Here is a 19,233-nt window from a genome sequence, read left to right on the forward strand (position 1 = left end):
CTCCTAGTTGCAGTGTGTATGTGTGTGTATACTTACAATGTGCAGTTAGAGTTGGGTTAAATGCAGAGGACACATTTCAGGTGTGTCTACATGTTTAATGTAAAATAACTGACACATAAAGATTCTTCTTCCTCTTCTTCTGCAAATCCTGTCCACCTGCCCAAGCCTGTTTTATCCTTCACAATGCAACCAAAAACCGACCAATTTGGCAACACTGGCCACCATCGTACAACAACACAGGCCATCTTTGTTCTGTTCTGAATTTCTAACTTTAACACACAAACTGTTTTCATTTATTACACAAGTTGTTTCTCTTGTGGTTTTCATTCAGTTTAAAGCCACCGTCAGTGTTACCTATCACTTTCCATGTGATAGGTAACAGAAATGGAAAGTGTAGAAGTGATTTTTGAATAGAGCCAACATTTAAAGCATGTAAACAGAGAAACTGTTATGTTTACATTAACAGCTAATAGATTAAATGATTTAAAACAGTTTAAAATGACAACATGAGACATAAAAATCCTTTTTGAAGTAGGTTTCAAGTAGGGACCTGTCTCTCTCTGCATTTAAGATATATTAGCACTGACTTCAAATCTTAAACTCCCAAAAAACAAATACAAAAACAAACACTTCAAAACAAGCATCATAAACATGGCTTTTACATTTTTATTTGGAAAAAAAAAAAAAAAAACTGTTGAGGGAAATTAGTACATTGTCCCCAATTCATTTCACAACACCACATACTGTGAAAGGATTTATTTTGGATTTCACACTTGCCATCACACTTAAATGATTTCGATGTTGGGGAGCTTTTAATAATTCTTGGCATTGATTTCTGAGGCAGCTTTGAATCATGGCTTAATGTTTTGAGGGAATAACAATTAATTTGAGGAGCTGATTGATGTCAGGAAAACTCATTTCTCCCCACAGGAAACAGAAAACATCTTTGACACGTTTAACGGCAACCTACATTTTCCAGTAGCTTATAATCCAATTAGGAGAGCAGCATTTATAGTCGGTCTAAGCACATGGATAAATCTGTGCGTCTCTCTCAATGTAATGGATGATGGAACATCTAATGCAACTGAAAGTGACAGTGCTGGTAACCCTTTCCCTGCATAGCATCCGAAGCCATATTTCACTATTCATGTTTCCATACATTTAGGAAGTGACTGAACTAACATGTAATTAAACAACCCTGCAATTGCCAGAAAGATATGACTGTATCTATTGGTTAAGCCTGCTGCCTGCAGCAGAGCAGATGCAAGTACTGAATTGGGAAACTTCACATGGAAATTCAATAAACGGGTGTTTCAGGCACGACCCATGATCCTGGTGAACGTGAAGCCTGTGAAATGTCTTGCAAACATTAAGGAGTGCCTGTTAATTGGTTCGGCCCTCAATTATGTTTGTTTGTTTTACATTGTTTGTTTCATAGGGTTTGAGTTTTAACTGCCTTAATAGAATCTTAGGTTGTAGGTTATGACAAGTGACAATAAGTGTATACTCAGCTCATACCCATCAGAGCCGTATAAACAGGTGCTCCCATCTCACTGTGTGGGAGCTCGAGGCAGGCCTGGGTAATCCTGAATTACTGGCTCAGGTTTCTCTGCGACCGTCTCCAGATGTGACTTGGTTCTCTTTCCCGCTAGAGCAATTTTATTATGCTGATGAGTGTTCCATCCTAATGGAAAAACCATTAGGGTAAATATATGCAAATCAAGTATTCCATTCTCTCAGCTCTGTTTGTGGCCCAAGGGCTAGATAAAGAGCTTTAATGTTTTCATAGAATGACAATTACTTCACAGTATCTCATGGTCCACCTTCCTCACAATGGTGCGTCTATAACAAACACAAACTTAGAAATTTAACTTTGCCTAAATCTGGATTCTTTATGAAGCTATTCAAGGTCTTAGAATCAGTACTTTAATAACATTACAAATTTCTCTTTATATACCTTGGTAAGGTCTAGTGGGGTTCGTGGCATCGAGAGAGAAGAAATGTAGTAAAGTAAATTAAAACGCATAGTATTTCTGCCACTAGGGTTCTCTGAATCAAACAAAACAAAGACATGAGAAACATGTCTGTTATATTTTGTGTATGTTCTCATGTTGATTTACTTGAGGGTGAATTTATGAATATTGCAGTAAATTTCAGAGTTCAACAATGAATTCAATACTAATACATCTTTTGATACTTTAGATGAGAGACAGATAGATGTGATGGGTTTTATTGTAAAATAGTCATGAAATAACCTAAACCTAAATGTTGTGGTTACTGTTGCTAGTTCTGTTTCTGATTACAAGCAGGATCTTATACATTGAAAAGGTCTATCTTTGTTGGTTTCTGTAATGTTGCCGGACACATCAAATAAAAACCCCAGTGTCAAAAACAAGCACTTTTACTGGACTTTGATTGTCAGAGTTGCCCCAAAGGATTACATTGCTACCACTGCAGCCATATTGTGGCTTTCTAATGGACTGATTCCAAAACTTTTGGTATGTATACATTTTATTTCATACCAAAAACATGTGAGTGGAACCCTGGACATTCTTGATGTGAGGCAACAGTGCTAACCACTGCACCACCACCATGTGTATATGTATATGTACCACCATTTTTTTTTAGTACTGTTTTGCATAGTACAGATAAAAAACTGTTGATTGGTATGTGTAAAAGCGACTGCATCACTGCAGGGATGTTAGGAAGAGCACAGGTGTAAATAATAAAAATGAAGGAAGGCTGAATTCTATGTAGCTGCTTTAGTTTCAGGCTTCTGTATAGTTTATGCTGGCTCAGTGTCACACTGCTGTGACTTCCTGGGAAAGATGAATTGTTATTGTGACAGTGGGGGGCAGTGGACCCTTTCTACTTCTTACCACCCTAGTTCTGGTGCCTGTGTGCAGACCACATGCATCTTTCAAGTTTTACTGCACTTTGCAAAGTTGCAATGCTGACGTGTTGACCAAATCTGATAAAGTTCTAAAAAGCACATCTGTGGTGGTTTCCACTACAATAGGCACTTCCCGGACCTAATTTTAGCATGACACACACACACACACACACACACACACACACACACACACACACACACACACACACACACACACACACACACACACACACACACACACACACACACACACACATACATACACACATACTCCTCAGACAAACTTTCATGGATGAAAGCAATATCCAATCCAATCAATTCCAATCACCTGAGAGACCGAACAGTGTATAGGGGGGAAAGAGCTCAGAGAGGTAGGGCGGGGCAAGACCATTCAGGGATTTAAAAGCAAATAAAATAATTTTAAAATGGGTCCTAAATTGAATATTGAAATTGCAGCTAGTGGAGTGAGTCTAAAATGGGGGAATTGTGCTCCTATTTACATGTGCCAGGTAAAAGACATGCAGCTGCCTTCTGTACCATCTGGAGATGGGCAATGGAGGACCCACTGACTCCAACATACCGTGCATTACAGTAATCCAGCCCAGTGGTAACAATGCGTGGATTACTGTCTCAAAGTGCTGCCTTAACAGAATTGGCTTTATTTTGGCCAGCTGCCTCAAATGGAAAAAGCTTGATTTGACAACAGCCTTGATGAGCCTAACTGTTAAGCTTAAGCTCAGGGTCCACTTTAACCCTAGATTTGTGACGCTTGGTTTTCTATACTGGGCCGAGGAACCCAGAGCTACAGGGGGGGTCTCAGTGGTGCCACCAAAAACCATCACTTCTGTCTTTATTATCATTAAAATTTAAAAAGTTCAGAGCCATCCAGGCCTTTATGTCATCAAAACACTTCAGTAACAGTCTGACAGAGTATTCATCGTTCTTTTTTAAGAGGTACATAAATTTGACTGTCGTCTGCATAACAGTGGAATGAAATGCCATGCTTCCTAATGTGGCAGCACGAGGAGCGTGCACTCTGGGCAGCACTTCACCCAGGGACCTTTTCATATCTTTTAAAGGACAACTTGACAACTAAATAAGGCACTCAGGTCCGTTTTACAACGGAGGCAGAGACAGCATATCTGAGTACAAAAATATGTATTAAATTCAGTTTTAAAAGTCTTAAAATGTCACCGTTAAGAAGTCACTCACTGGGGGAAAAATACAAAGGGAACTAATCAGGGCTGAGACTCACTGGGGCAGATGGGTCCAAAACAGAGGGGATCCCAGGGACACCACACGCAAAGTCAACAGAAGTGAAACAAAATCTACCTAAAAGTGCAAAATACAAGAGGGACACCACCACCAGGACACCAATCCACAACTTTAGGCTCAGTACCTGAATGGGGAAGTCAAAGGACAGCTTGTGTGCAAACAAACACGTTGTCATGACTCTGAATTTATGTCTTTGTATCATGTCTAGTTGTGTCTTTGTTTTGATTTTCCATGCCCCTCTTTGTCCTTTTAGTTTCTCCTATGTTCTCCCCTCTGTCTCTGTATGTGTTTTTGGACCTTGAGTTTTGCTCACACGAACACACATGCACAGGTGGTTCAACCGTACAGTTCAATATGGTGTTGCCGAGGGCCAGGGCAATGCTAACACAAGACCTGGACAAAGGCTAACACTTAGCTAGCTGTAGTGAGCAGCCAGGAGCCAGGCAGGCAGTGTTAGAGCACTGTGACCACAGGTGCAAATAAAAGTCTGAGTCCAAGCAGTGTGAAGCCGAGCAATGAGCCACCATCTACGAGGCAAAGCCGCTAGCATTGAGCAGCAAAGCAACGCAGCTGTTAGTGGTTAGCAGCAAAGCGGCTAGCTGTGAGCAGAATGGTTAAGCAAAGCAGTGAGCTGCTGGGCAAAACAACGAAGCAAAGCAGCAGTGATTTCTTGCAGGTTAGCAGTTGCTATTCCACTACCAGGTGTCTTTACCCTACAATATAAGAACAGATATTAGCAACTTACAGGTGGCTGGAGGAAGAAGCTAAAGTCCCTATGCTACATACTGGTCAGGCAATCAGGGTCGGCACGACGTGGAACAATGCGATCCACCACAAGGCAACCAGCAGCGGACAGTGAGCGGCACACAACCATCAGTGAGCAATGTGCAGCCAGCAGCAACACCCAAGCGAGCTGCTGAAATAAAATAACCACAATGAAACATCTGGAGGGGCAGCGTGAGACCAGACTGTAGTTCCCACTGCCAGCCTACCTGCCATCAAGTGGAGGCGGAAGTGAAGGTTCCGTCGGGCAAGAGGACAACCAGGGGCCTTCTGCCTCCCTTTATAAGGTGCTCCCCCACAGCGGTTGGCTGGGAAGAGCCACACAGCTGAAACCCATCATGCACTTCATACTGCTACACTAAGTACAGAACCAAGTGGGAGCAACTAGAGAGAGAAGAGGAGAGGGCCCTGTGGGACCCCACACGAGAGAGGAGCAGAGGAGGATACTGAGTCACCAAGGCTGACACAGAAAGTTCAATAACCCAAGTACGACCTGAACCACTCCTTTGCTATGTCCCTGATGCCCACCCACTGCTTCAAACATGATCCACTATGTCAAATGCAGCAGTTAAATCTAAAAGCACAAGGATAACACAGAGTCAGTAGCTAAAAACATATTATTAAAAGCTCTTAAAAGTGCTGATTCAGTGCTGTGCAGGGTTTTAAAACCGGATTGAAAAACCTCTAGGATATTATGTTCTTCCAGAAAGGCCATTAATTGACTGTGTACAGTCTTCTCCAGGATTTTTGAAAGAAAAGTCAGTTTGGAGATAGGCCTGAAATTAGCAAGAACTGCAGGATCTAGAGCAGGTTTTTTAATCAGAGGTTGTACTACTGCATGTTTAAAATTTTCAGGGACTACACCTGAGGACAGACTGCTATTAATGAGTGCAATAACAGATGGGCCTACAGTTTAATAGGCGAGGAGGGACAGCATCATTTGGAGAACCTGATGGCTTAAAATGACCAACAATCTTGTGTAAAAAGGAAAGAGTCACAGGCTCAAACTGGTCAAAGACAGCAGACCAGGGGACAGCGACTGAGGGGTCATAAGCAGAAGGTGAGAGTTGAGCCCTAATTGAAGCGACCTTATCAATAAAAAAGTGAAGGAAGTTTTCACAGCCAGGGCTCAGATTTAGTTTTAGGCTGCCTGGATTTTAATGGAGCCATAGTGACTAAAACAGTTTGGCAGGTGGAGAGAAACCATCAGCTAAGCTTATCTGTACTGCACACAGACTCAGGAATGATGGAGTTCTGATTGAAAGCAACCAAGAACTGAACAGTAGTGGAAGGGTTAATAATGCGACAGCGCGGAGGAGCAGCGCGAGGTTTAACTGTATTATGGGCAAGAGCAGCCTCAAATAATACAGGGATATGGTCAGAAAACACTCCATCACATATCTCTTGATTAAAAAAGGGCAAACCATATGATAAGACAAGATCAAGAGTGTGTCTGTGTGTTTGTGTAGGTCCAGACACAGATTGAACAAGATTAAAAGAATCAATGAGGTTTAAAAAAGCCCTTTGACATTGGCTTATCAGGACAACACACATGAACATTAAAATCCCCAACAATAAGAACACGGTCATATTTACGCATGATTTCAGCCAGGAAGTAAGAAAAGTCATTTAAAATGTCCTTATTGTACTTGGGAGGCTGATGGACCACAGCACACGACACTGTGTTAGAGCGACTAAGCTCCAATAAGCTCAGTTCAAAGCTGGTGAAAGAGGATGCCAGCAATAGCTACATTTATAACTCTTATACACAGTCGCTATTCCTCCTCGGCCCGACGTCTGCAGTTAAAATGGCAGCAATCCTGTGGTAAAAGTTCAGTGAAAGCGCTGGACTCACCAACACTACGCCATGTCTCAGTCACACAGAGGAAATCCAATCCTCAGGACGTGAAGAAATCCTACAAGACAAAAGTCGGTGGCGGCCCAGGGAGCCCGACACAGAAGGCGCAAGATGCGGTGATTCACCCCACGCCAGCGGGGACGAGGAGAGCAGGGGCCGTGGGGCTGGAACCTCCTGCAGGCCGATGACAGGTACCAGCCAGGCGTCGAGTCCATAGGGTCGGGCAATAACGAGGAATACATTCTATGTACTTGATGTATTTAGTAGAGCTACTGTACCACACTGTTGTAGAATGTAGCAAGCATTTTTCTCTTTTTTTTTCTCAAAATGTGTATATAACCTTTACCTGTCTATATCTGTCATTACCTCAGTGAAGCTGTGTCATCAGTATTCAGTGCTGCGTGTTGTACTGTCACTGTAGATGGACCACTTCATCATCTCATTGCCATCAAGGATTACATCCATCTTCCTGCTTGATGTCTAAGGTGTCCCCAAAGTCTAATAACAAGCAAATATTTATCTTGTGGATGCAAAATACAATAGCTCTGTTCTAAAAACAAAAGCACCTTTCTTTGTATTCTTCACAGAATTGCTTTACTCAGCATCTGTGTAACTATATCCAGATTATTAATGGCACCATAGAGCTACGGTGCTGAATCAATGTGTAAACCTGTGGTCATTAAAAAACATTCTGATTTGCTGTACAAGTAAACAAAGACCACACAGTTTTTCTGACAATTAGCGCTGAGCGCTGAGGCAGAGCTGAATTGGTAACAGACTGTGATCAAAGACTCTGGAGGGGTGGTGTTAGGTTTTGTGATTGAAAGCGCATGTTTGACAAATGCTGTGCTCACCCACAATGTATTATGGTACAAAAGAAGGCTGGCTGTGTGAATATATAACCAGAATAAATGACTCCACTCTCTCTGTCATGTGTAATCACAGAGTTCACATGAATTACTGATGGAGAATGTGACAGCTCGTGACTGTGGCACCATGGTGGTGCCACCTCCTAGAAAAAGCCTCCAAGTAAGCAGACACAGTAAAAGTGTCAAAAACATGTATTTAGTTGTTCCCAAACACATGATTACAGTGCTACTGAGGAACTCTGTAAGGGATGGGCACTGTCTGTTTCAGTCCAATTAATCATTACAGCACTGGCACTCATCAAGTAATGAATGATCTTCGTTCATCAGCCAATCCTGGAAATCTGGCCTTACCTGTGCTCTTACATCTTAGCTCCAAATTTGATAGAATGGATTTAGTTTGACAGGGTCATGTTCAGTAAAGGATGAAATCCACAGCAAAAAGTAACAAAATGTTGATCATGCCAATCATTCTGCTTCCTACCTTTACAACTACACTACAAAATTAAAGCTGCAAACAGCAATGAATGGGCCCTGGCAGTCCACGCGCATGGGGGCATGCTGTCGTTGGGGTGTGTCACATAGATGTATTCAGGGCAACACACTCTACATGTTGGAGCAATTTGGCGTAGATGGCAAAGTGTATGTGGAAGATATAATGAGTTTATGGTTCCATGGCGAAGCCTCAAAATGGACCGCGCCACCAGGTGTGACGTAGGTTAGGGTGCATCAAAAAACACAATTCTTGAATTTTGACATGGCTGGGTGCTAAAAGTGTTCCAATATACTGTATGTAGAAACAACACATGCAAAATATTTTTCCAATACATAATGATTTAGGGGTGCCACCGCACATCTGTTTTTGTTGGATAAAGTGGTGAACAGTGCTCACTGGTCGCCATAGAGCTCTGAGGTAAAAAGACTGCAGCTCAAGAAAACTGAGGTGAGTTATGTTTTTGTGTTGGTTATGTCTACTCTTATTACATGTTACTACATATCTATAGTTGTGTCTTTGTATATTTACATACTTTGAATGAAATGTAGTCATATTTATAGGTATTTGGTGCCCATTACATCTAGCTAACGTTAACTAGCAACAGTTAGCTATTAAGCTTAACATCAACAGTATTCTAGAGCAGACAATATCATATTCAGAGTTTTGATGTCTGATGTTTATTGACAGTAGCATTGTAGTTGTTATATATATATATAGGCCATTATATTTGCGAGCACAGCTAGCTCCTCTAGTAGTGATGTAACAGTAAGTTATCATTGTAATGCTTAAGTTAGACTATGTACAGCTAAAATTTGAGGCTTATCAAGCATGGTTTGTCATAATTGAGTGATATTAAGTATGATTTTAAACACTGTCCTTGCCCTTGTATCCTTTTCATTCTCAGGCATTGTACAACACAACCCATCCCAGGATCCTTCTCTCCTAAGATGCTGCACTCACCAACTGGTCCCTGCCAGACTAGCAGTCGCAGCCTGGTCTTTGGTCTGGGCCCCAGCATCACCAGTGAGGATGGCATCGTCACAGGCGCCAAGCTGCCAACTGGTCGTCAGATCTTACGCTGCATGCTTGCCAAGAAACCTGGTGCAAATGGAGCGTTGTCGCAGTTTGAGGCAGCTAAGGTCGTCCTGGAGCAGGTGTGGCCATTTTACAAGAAGGCCAACATCCCAATGGTCAGCGACAAGCGTGCATGCCACAAGATGGTAGACTTAGTCAATGCCAACAATAAGCTGTGGAAAATCTCCCAGGCCAAGCGCTCCAGTGAGGCTGCAGCGAAACAATTGGAGAAAATGACGTGCAGACTTGATGCCACATTTCCGCTGTGGCCTCCAAATGTTGAAAAGCTGATTGATAACCCGGAAGACTTAGTTTTCTTGGCCAGTATGAAGACCGACAGAGTGGCCACATTTGGTGCATTGGACAAAAAGCGGCAGCTCAAGGTTAAGCGACGAGAGGAGCGTGAAGCTGCCGCAGCAGCCAGGCGGTCCCGGTGTGAAAAGGAGCTGGAGGAGATGACGGCAATGTCCAGCTTGGTGTCGGAAAGTGATGAGGAGCAAGAGGAGGATACTAACACAGTCTCTCCACCATCTGAGGGCAAACCATCCCTCAAGCGTAAGAAGACTGGAACAAATGTCTTCTTTCCACATGACATCCTTAGCCGACCAAGTGTCGTGTCACTGGCTACAAGGTTGAAGATGGCACCAATGCAAACGCAAGCTAATCCCTGAATAGGAGGGTTACTCTTGGGGGGCAGGGGGGGAGACATATCTGGGGGGAGACACACTGGCTAGGTTCAAAGTTCAGGTTCCATTTCCTCTTTCTCTCTCTGGTGATGTTGCACAGTGGAGCGGACTCTGGCACTGACTGAGCAACTAAGTTTGAAGTTTAGTTAATGTCAGCTTTTATCATTAAGCCCTGTGAGTTGCCAGTGAGTTAGCCACTAGAGAGGGTGTTCTTTCAAGTGTGTCAATATTGCCCTTTGTGTTTAACAATAAAGTCAATTAAACTTTATATGTGTGTCCGACATCCATCACTGCTGCACAAAACTCAGGGTAAGACCACGTGTCCCATTGACCTCCATTCATTTTGTCTATTGGACAAATAAATGGAGAATCTTGAAAGTTGAACTCTGAAAAAATGCCCAAGTTGCTGAAGGGCAAACAAACTAATTTTACTTTGATAACCCTATAGAACATGTTACTGTATAAAAGTTCACTGTACTCAACATTTCTGGGTCAAACTTTTGGCAATTAGACTAAAAATTGCATATTTTTCGAAATTTCACAAAACTTCATGTGTTAGGTGGCACCCCTAAATCTCAATGGATTTCCTCAAAACTTTGGAAAAGTTATTTATATGTTAATTGGAACAAAATGGATCATCAGCCAAATTGATATTTTGAAATTAAAATTTCCCATTCAAATTTGATGCACCCTAACGTAGGTGAAAGCTTTTGATAAGATTTGTCCACAGATGCTACTTGCAAAGTTTGTTGGAAATAAATCAAATGACTTAGAAGGAGTTCGAAAAAGTAAGTTTATAATTTTTTCACAGAGCCGTAGTGGCTCATGGGGAAGTAGTCACCTGAGTTTCATCTCATTGAGACAGACCAGTGTGCAACACTTCATGTTCTGAGCAAAATGTACAAGAAGTTGTTATTTAATAACTTCAGTATTTTCTAGAATACTAAAATTCTTTATGTTTTTGTCATGAGAGTCCACAGATGCTGTGTACAAAGTTTCGTGCAAATCAATGGTCTACTGTGTCAAAGTCTGCACTTAAATCAAGTAGTACTAAAATAAATGGTTTTGTCCTGTCCAAACTCAACCTGATATTGTTTACAGGTTTTACTAGTGCAGTCTCAGTACTATAGTTTGTTCTGATTGGTACATTTCATAGATTTTGTGGGTGATCATGAACATTAAAAACAAGTTTCCCTAAAATGTTGCTTAAAAATGGTACACTATATTACCAAAAGTATTCGCTCACCTGCCTTTACTCATTCTATGAACTGAAGTGCCATCCCATTCCTAACTCATAGAATTCAATATGATGTCGGTCCACCTTTTGCAGCTATTACAGCTTCAACTCTTCTGGGAAGACTGTCCACAAGGTTGAGGAGAGTGTTTATAGGAATTTTTGACCATTCTTCCAAAAGCGCATTGGTGAGGTCACACACTGATGTTGGTCGAGAAGGCCTGGCTCTCAGTCTCCGCTCTAATTCATCCCAAAGGTGTTCTATCGGGTTCAGGTCAGGACTCTGTGCAGGCCAGTCAAGTTCATCCACACCAGACTCTGTCATCCACGTCTTTATGGACCTTGCTTTGTGCACTGGTGCACAGTCATGTTGGAAGAGGAAGGGGCCCGCTCCAAACTGTTCCCACAAGGTTGGGAGCATGGAATTGTCCAAAATGTTTTGGTATCCTGAAGCATTCAATGTTCCTTTCACTGGAACTAAGGGGCCAAGCCCAGCTCCTGAAAAACAACCCCATACCATAATTCCTCCTCCACCAAATTTCACAGTTGGCACAATGCAATCTGAAATGTACCGTTCTCCTGGCAACCTCCAAACCCAGACTCGTCCATCAGATTGCCAGATGGAAAAGCGTGATTCATCACTCCAGAGAACGCGTCTCCACTGCTCTAGAGGCCAGTGACGGCGTGCTTTACACCATTGCATCCGACGCCTTGCATTGCACTTGGTGATGTGTGGCTTGGCTGCAGCTGCTCGGCCATGGAAACCCATTCCATGAAGCTCTCTGCGTACTGTACTTGGGCTAATCTGAAGGTCACATGAAGTTTGTAGCTCTCTAGCAATTGACTGTGCAGAAAGTCGGCGACCTCTTTGCACTATGCGCTTCAGCATCCGCTGACCCCTCTCCGTCACTTTACGTGGCCTACCACTTCGTGGCTGAGTTGCTGTTGTTCCCAAACGCTTCCATTTTGTTATAATAGAGCTGACAGTTGACTGTGGAATATTTAGGAGCGAGGAAATTTCACGACTGGATTTGTTGCACAAGTGGCATCCTATGACAGTTCCACGCTGGAATTCACTGAGCTCCTGAGAGCGGCCCATTCTTTCACAAATGTCTTGTTTCACAGTCTGCATGCCTGAGTGCTTGAATTTATACACCTGGGGCCAGGCCAAGTGATTAGAACACCTGATTCTGATCATTTGAATGGGTGAGCGAATACTTTTGGTAATATAGTGTATATTAGATACTGGTCTGTAATTAAGTATGTAAGTATGGAGGGATCTAAATTGTTTCTCATCAAAATTGGTTTGACTGTGACAATCTCTGCTCTAGAGTAGGCACCCATCTGAAGAAAGTGTTTTTTTCCTGACAGCTTGCTCTGACATATGCTGTTGTATAAAATCACAGACATTAAAAAAGACACACATGGATCACTGAGAAGATGTTAAAAGACAGGCCATGGCCACGTAATTAAAAGATCCACAGTGTGTCCTGTGTTATGGGTAGGCTGGGTAACATGTTGAGTACAATTTGTAAAATTAAGTAAGTTTGAAAATTCCAAGGGAAAAGGGTCTGATAGCGATTGACTCTGCAGAAAGTTGGCAACCTATGCGCACTATGCGCCTCAGAATCCGCTGACCACACTCCATCATTTTACGTGGCATACCACTTCTTGACTGAGTTGCTGTCATTCTTTATCGCTTCCACTTTGTTATAACACCACTGTGGAATATTTAGAAGCAGGGACATTTCATGACTGGACTTGTTGCACAGGTACCATCCTATCATAGTACCATGCTGGAATTCACTGAGTGACCCTTTCTTTCACAAATGTTTGTAGAAACCGCCTGCATGCCTAGGTGCTTCCATTTATACACCTGTGGCCATGGAAGAAATTGGATCACCTGATTTGAATAGTTTGGATGGGTGAGTGAATACTTTTGGCAATATAGTGTACATGTGTTGGGACAAACCAGTGAGTTGTGTGCATATTCTACCCAGGGAAAAACCTGTCCACAATAGTGAGTGTAGCTGTGTTATCTTCAAAGGGAAGCAGTACCGTTGCAAAATCCACAATGATGTGGGACCAGGGTTGGTGGGGCACAGGCACTGGTCATACCAGGCTGGCAGGAGCACAATGGGAGGCGTTGCTGCAGGCACTGATGGAGAAGGCAGAGACAAATTCCTTGGTATCAGCATATAATTCAGCCCACACAAAAATACCACTGAGGGATAAGGTCCTTTAGAAAACCCAGATAACATGCCTGTTTAGATGAGTTGCCCCACTGGAGCACTTGGGGCCTAGTAGTTTCTGGGACAAACATCTAGCTGGGTGGACAGTCATTCGGGGGAGGTTAAGTGTGCTGCACCATCAGGATGGAGTGGTCCTCATCCCACCTGGCTAGAGCCACCATACACTGGGGGGGATATTATGGGTTTGTCCAAACCTTCATAATGGGAGAGAGGGAGAAGGCATTGGGCTTGGTGTTTCTGGAGGCTGATTGGTCGTGAGGATATAATGAAAACAACCCAGGAACAATGCCCTATGAGCCTGGCAGGTGTTCAGCTGTTTGGCCGAGCAGAGATAGGTGAGGTTCCTGTGATCAGTCCACACAAGGGAATCTCCACTCTTGGAGGGTGAGAAAGATGGCTAACGGCTCCCATTTTCCCACATCATAATTTCTCTCGGCTGGGATGAGTCGATGAAAGTAGAAGACACAGGGATGAAGCTTTTGGTCAGTTGAGGATAGCTGGGATAATACAGCTCTGGATCTAGGTGAGCAAAGACCAGAGCCATGGAGAACAACTCCTTTAACCAGGTAAACACCTCCCCACCTTCAGTTGTCCAGAGGAAGGGGAGCTTGGTGGAGGTGACCTAGGGGAGCAGAGCGGCAACATGGCTGTAGTGCTGAATGAAGCAGCAAATCCCAGAAAGAGACAAGAGGAGTGTCAAAGGGACAGTACGTTAGGTAACATGAGCTAGCAATCTGCCGTCAAGGGCGAAAACATCTTTAGGTGCAGAGAGAGTGTTGGAATGTTAGCTTGGGTTACCATGTCAGAGTCAATAAAGTTATTGCCAGAACCTGAGCCGACAAACACCTGCAGAGGGAGAGTCTGTCTGTTGAGAGTCCCCTAGAGCTGGTTACAAAAGGGGGAGGTAGTTGTTTGGCTCATCAGCGCCCTCCTATAATGTGATGAGCCAGGGCATTTGGTCGATGAGGACAAAGTGAGATGACATGACTGGTCTCACCACACTAAAGGCAGAGTCCGTCTTTTAAGTAGCACTGGTGTTAGGCTGGAGTGAGATGCATCCGGCCAAGCTGCATAAGTTCATCAGTTGGTGTGGTCACAGGTGGAGACATAGCAGCAGGGTTTGGAGGCACAAGTGTAGGATGTCTGGGCTGAAGAGGGCCATTTCCCTACATCTCTCTCTCAACCTAAACCTAAATGCCTAGAGAAATGAGTTGTTCTAGTGAAGTGGTCTCATCTTTCATGTTATCCGCTAATTCACATGAAAACACCCCCTGCAGTGGTGCCTCATCCCACCTACTCTCAGCTGCTAGAATTCTGAAATTTATAACAAAGTTAGCTACAGAATCTGCTCCTTGCATTCAAGTGAGCAGCTGCTTAGAAATTGCCTTACCCTGCACAGGTAGATCTAATATGTTTAGCAGTTCAGTAGAAAACAGCAGATATCAGTGACAAAAGGGTGCCTGTGACTTAGAGGCAACTACTCCCCAGTGACATGCCCTATCACACAGCGAACTTTAAAAAAAAAAGCAATCTTAGCTCTATTGGTGGTGTAAGTGTAGAGCTGCTGGTAAAACACTAAGGAGCACTGGTGTAAGAATTGCTCACAATGACCTAACTTATTAGAAAACCTATTAGGAATGGGGATGAATGGTTCAAGTGAGGAGGGAGGAATACCCACAGTCACAGGTAGCAGTGCAGCAGGTGGTGGTGAGGGACTGGCTTCAGAAACAATGTAGGTCAGTTGGGTGCACACTTGGTCTGAGCCGGCATGGAGGTAGTCAGGTGAGCGGCGAGCAGGAAGCAGAACAGAATGGCACTGGAAGTTTCTGCAGGAACCAACAAAGGCAAGGGCATTAGTGCAGAAGCAAAAACACTGAAACACGAAATACTTAGGGGTAATCAAGAAACTACTAAAGAGCGGCACTGAGTTGTCACCATACAGGACGGAACAATCTGGCACCAAAATAGTGGAGAGACCAGGGTAATATAGCCGGAGGATGATGAGTTGATCAGAAACAGGTGCGGCTCTCTGCTGCTGCTGCTCCTGCCATGCACACAGAAACACATACAGGGAAACGTGCAGGTAAGTGAGAAAGGAGGGGGGAAAGGCAGATAGAGAGAAAAGAGCACAGAAAAACAACCTGACTGCCACCATAATAATAATAATAATAACTTTATTTGTATGGGACTTTTACAAATGTGGTTTACAAAGTGTTTTGACAGAACAAGATTACAAAGTTTGCAAGAAATAGTTGAAATAATAGAGGTAATGATACACATTAGTAAAGTAGGTGAAATAATAGAGATGGAATAAATAAAGTAGGCAAAACAAAATAAATGGAATAAAAAGATAAATAAATGAAACAAGGTGAACAGAGCTCAAAGACAGTTGAAGTAAAATAAACATAAAAGGAATACATCACATAAAGGCAAGTCTATAAGAATGGGTTTTAAGAGGTGATTTAAAAGAATTTACTGATCCTGCGAGCCTTATCTCCTCAGGGCACTCCAAAGTCGAGGGGCCCTTGAGGCAACAGGCAAGGTCCCCTTTAGTTTTTAGTCTCAACTTTGGAACAGTTAGGAGGCCCCTGCCTGAGTACCCAAGGCTGCGGGCTGGCTCTTGGGGAATTAAAATATATGTAATATAGCTCGGAGGCAGACCTAAGCATGGTTTAAAATTGATCAGTAAAAATCTAAAATCAATTCTTAAACAGACAGGGAGCCAATGGAGGAAAGCTAATTGGAGTGATGTGTTGAGATCTGTCAAAACCAGTTAGAAGCCTAGCTGCTGATTTGTTGACAGATGTTGACAGAGAGGGGACCAAGGGCTTGCTGATGATGACTAGCATTGTTTTGGGGGGTGAACAATATGATTTTTGTTTTGGTGTTGGGCCATCCAGCTGTTAATATCCTTACAACATTTGGTGGGGATAAAATCAAGGCTGCAAGGAGCTGGTTTCAGTTGTGATTTGAGTTTCGTTAAGGGCAGTGAAATCGGTTCAAAGCAGCTAAAATAACTATGGATGTCCCTGCTCGTCTGTAAAATTTGGTCTTGGGGGTGATGTTTTGCCTGACATCACTGACTCTGTTTCTTCTTTAACTGCTTTTTGATAATTTGTCATGGCAACTTTCCAGGGCTGACAAAACATGTGTAAGCGTGTCTTTTTCCATTTTCTTTCATTTCTCCTGCAGTCTCTGTTCATTTCTTGAGTGTGGTTATTTAGCCAGGATTGCAGTGCTCCACTGTTTTTTTTGTGTTTGTTTGTTTTTGTAGGGGGGCGATGATGTCCAGGGCATACTGACAGGAGTGGTTAAAAAAGGAGACCAGCTCCTCTGTCTTAAAATCAGAGTTAAAAGCAGTCAAAGAAGCACTAAACAGCTCTGAAAACGTGTTAGCTGAGCTAGCACCATGACACTTTTTTATTATTTTCTTGGTTGTGTTTTTACTGACTTCCTTACTAGCTTCTCACTGATACCATGCACAGCACACCCACAATGTCTAACCATATAACGTCAAGGTCCTGTTAATAGCAAAGCATTTTCACAAATCTATATACATTCATATAAATACTCATGTTGGAGCGGCAGTTGCACTTACACAGAGCATGCTAGTTCAATACCCTATGCTTTGTGACAAAACAGAAAAGTCACTGATAATATGACGTAAATTATTTTTCATCTTTAAAACTATGCTATACTATATTTGAGCTCTTATTACATCTTACTCAAACTGACAATTGTGTTCAGTTGCTGGATTATATTGTAACAAAAGCATGTGTCACTAGAAGAATTTCAGTGCATCTAGACAGACGTGTTTAGCTTACTGTCATCTCTTGAGGGCAAATAGATGCATTCAGTTCAGGCTCAGTGACTGCCATCCTGATGGGTGATTAATGTGAAAGCTGCTGAACAGGATGATAAATCTACATATTAGACGCCTGGCTGTGGTGTACATGAGGGTGGAAGTACTTCTGGCTCTATCACAGATGAGCTTTATTGCTGGTCATATTCTCGAAGGACAGGGCACATGTTATTTTGATAACAGAGAAGTGGAATGGAGTGTGTATGTACAGTACAGTGTGCATGTGTGCATGATGGGTCGTGTGTTTGTGAGTGCAGCACTGGATGAATTATCATGGAATAACGAAAAGGCTCCTTGCGTGTTGTAATGTGCACCTGCCGGGGTGCAGCTGCTCCATTAGTGTGATAAAGGTGAGCAGCAGCAATGAGGCATCAGTCAGTGTTGACGATGAAGGAGACTGCACTATGATGGCCCTGCAAGCATGACAGACCAGGAACGTATCTGCTCTGCTTTTTATATGAAAGGGGAAATGTCTCCCCCACCACACTGCACTAAGCAGTAATACACACTGTAGTATAATATAAGCATAGTAAGGAGAAAGTGGTCAATATAGTGTAACCATAGTAAGTAGTTAACGACTAGTGATAACTGATAATAACTGTTTTAATTACAATGAAATTAATAATTGAACTTTTATTACTTTTTTAAAAATGCAGTGCAAAAAGTGATCAGATATAAAATACAAACTATGATGGTGGCAGGTCAGTGTGAGTAACAGATCCTGCACGCTCCCACTCTGAACTTGCAGTAGCGTGGCCAGTTGCCTTGAGCTTCAAACCATAAGCTCTGTCTACCCCACTAGTGTCTGCATGGATATGAAACATCCAGACAGATTTTCCAAGTAAAGCTTGCTGACAAATAGGTCACATATTATGACATATAATGACTATTGGATTGCTGTTCATCTGAAAATGTCATGGTTTGGTTAGGTTTAGGCACAAACAACTATTTGGTTAGGTTTAGGAAAAGGTCATGCTAAGGTTGAAGTAGTAGTAGTTGAAGTAGTAGTTAAATCAAGTAACTTAATCACGTAACATAAGTGACATATGATCTTTTCCTAAACCTGTGCAAGTAGTTTTTATGCCTAAACCTAAGCAAACTAGCATGTTTCCACAACATTAAGAAGTACATCAATAATGTCACATGATGTAGCTAGGTCACCTTGTCACTACCTTTCCTCACTCTTTATACACTAGTGGGATACCTCAAGACATGGTGCTAGAGGCCTAGGGCCACTGACCAGGCTGCTGTATTGCATGCAAGTTAGAACCGGCTCCATCAGTCAGTACGTTTACATGCACATATTAGTCAGATTACAGTCATAGTTTGACTGTGCTGCTCAATCAGACAACTGCAGTTGTCTGATTGAGCATACATGCCGGTGAGAAAATCGAATTATTGGCAGAAGCATGTCATACCACAGTACGATAGGTGGCACCGTACCCATTTCAACTAGTGGTAATAAAGCCACCTCTGGCTGACCTCTTTACGTCACCAGCTGCCTCGGCATTCGAGAAAGATGGCGTACGAAGAGCAAGAGGAGGCTCCATCTTTGTACATTTCGTATATGGTGTACATGTTAATTACACAAACTAGATGCACAATGGCACTCTTGCTTGCAGTTATTTCGGAGGAAAGCCGCCACCGTCGCCACACGTCCTTCTACTTCTGGCTCACGGCCCCAGGACGAAAGTCTCGAGCTTGTGCAGAATGCAAAATCCGATTCAATCCGCCGGAACATATACATGCAGGAGTAATGCAACAATCAATCGAATAATCTAGGTGTATTAATCCGACTATGAGAAATCTGATCTGGTCTGATTTTAGTCAGACTAAGGTGTATACATGCATCTTGGTCTGATTTTAGTCAGACTAAGGTGTATACATGCATCTTAAAAATCCGATCATAGTCAGATTAACCCAGTAATTCGGTTTTCTTGAGTGTAATGTAAAC

The 19,233-nt window shown here is 42.7% G+C and overlaps 1 protein-coding gene across 1 annotated transcript; it reads left to right on the forward strand.

Annotated features, from left to right (window-relative positions):
- Positions 1-8,517: 8,517 nt before the first annotated feature.
- Positions 8,518-9,916, forward strand: LOC119005677. Its single transcript, XM_037073531.1, has 2 exons — positions 8,518-8,618; positions 9,076-9,916. Exon 2 carries the CDS (start codon positions 9,119-9,121, stop codon positions 9,914-9,916), a length of 798 nt encoding a protein of 265 aa, XP_036929426.1. The 5' UTR covers positions 8,518-8,618; positions 9,076-9,118.
- The last annotated feature ends 9,317 nt before the right edge of the window (positions 9,917-19,233 follow it).

This window comes from Acanthopagrus latus, chromosome 17 (assembly GCF_904848185.1).
Source record: "Acanthopagrus latus isolate v.2019 chromosome 17, fAcaLat1.1, whole genome shotgun sequence".
NCBI lineage: Eukaryota > Metazoa > Chordata > Actinopteri > Spariformes > Sparidae > Acanthopagrus > Acanthopagrus latus.

Bases quoted from the DNA above. Each gene is read 5' to 3' on its own strand.
- LOC119005677 (XM_037073531.1), top strand. From the start codon at position 9,119: ATGCTGCACTCACCAACTGGTCCCTGCCAGACTAGCAGTCGCAGCCTG.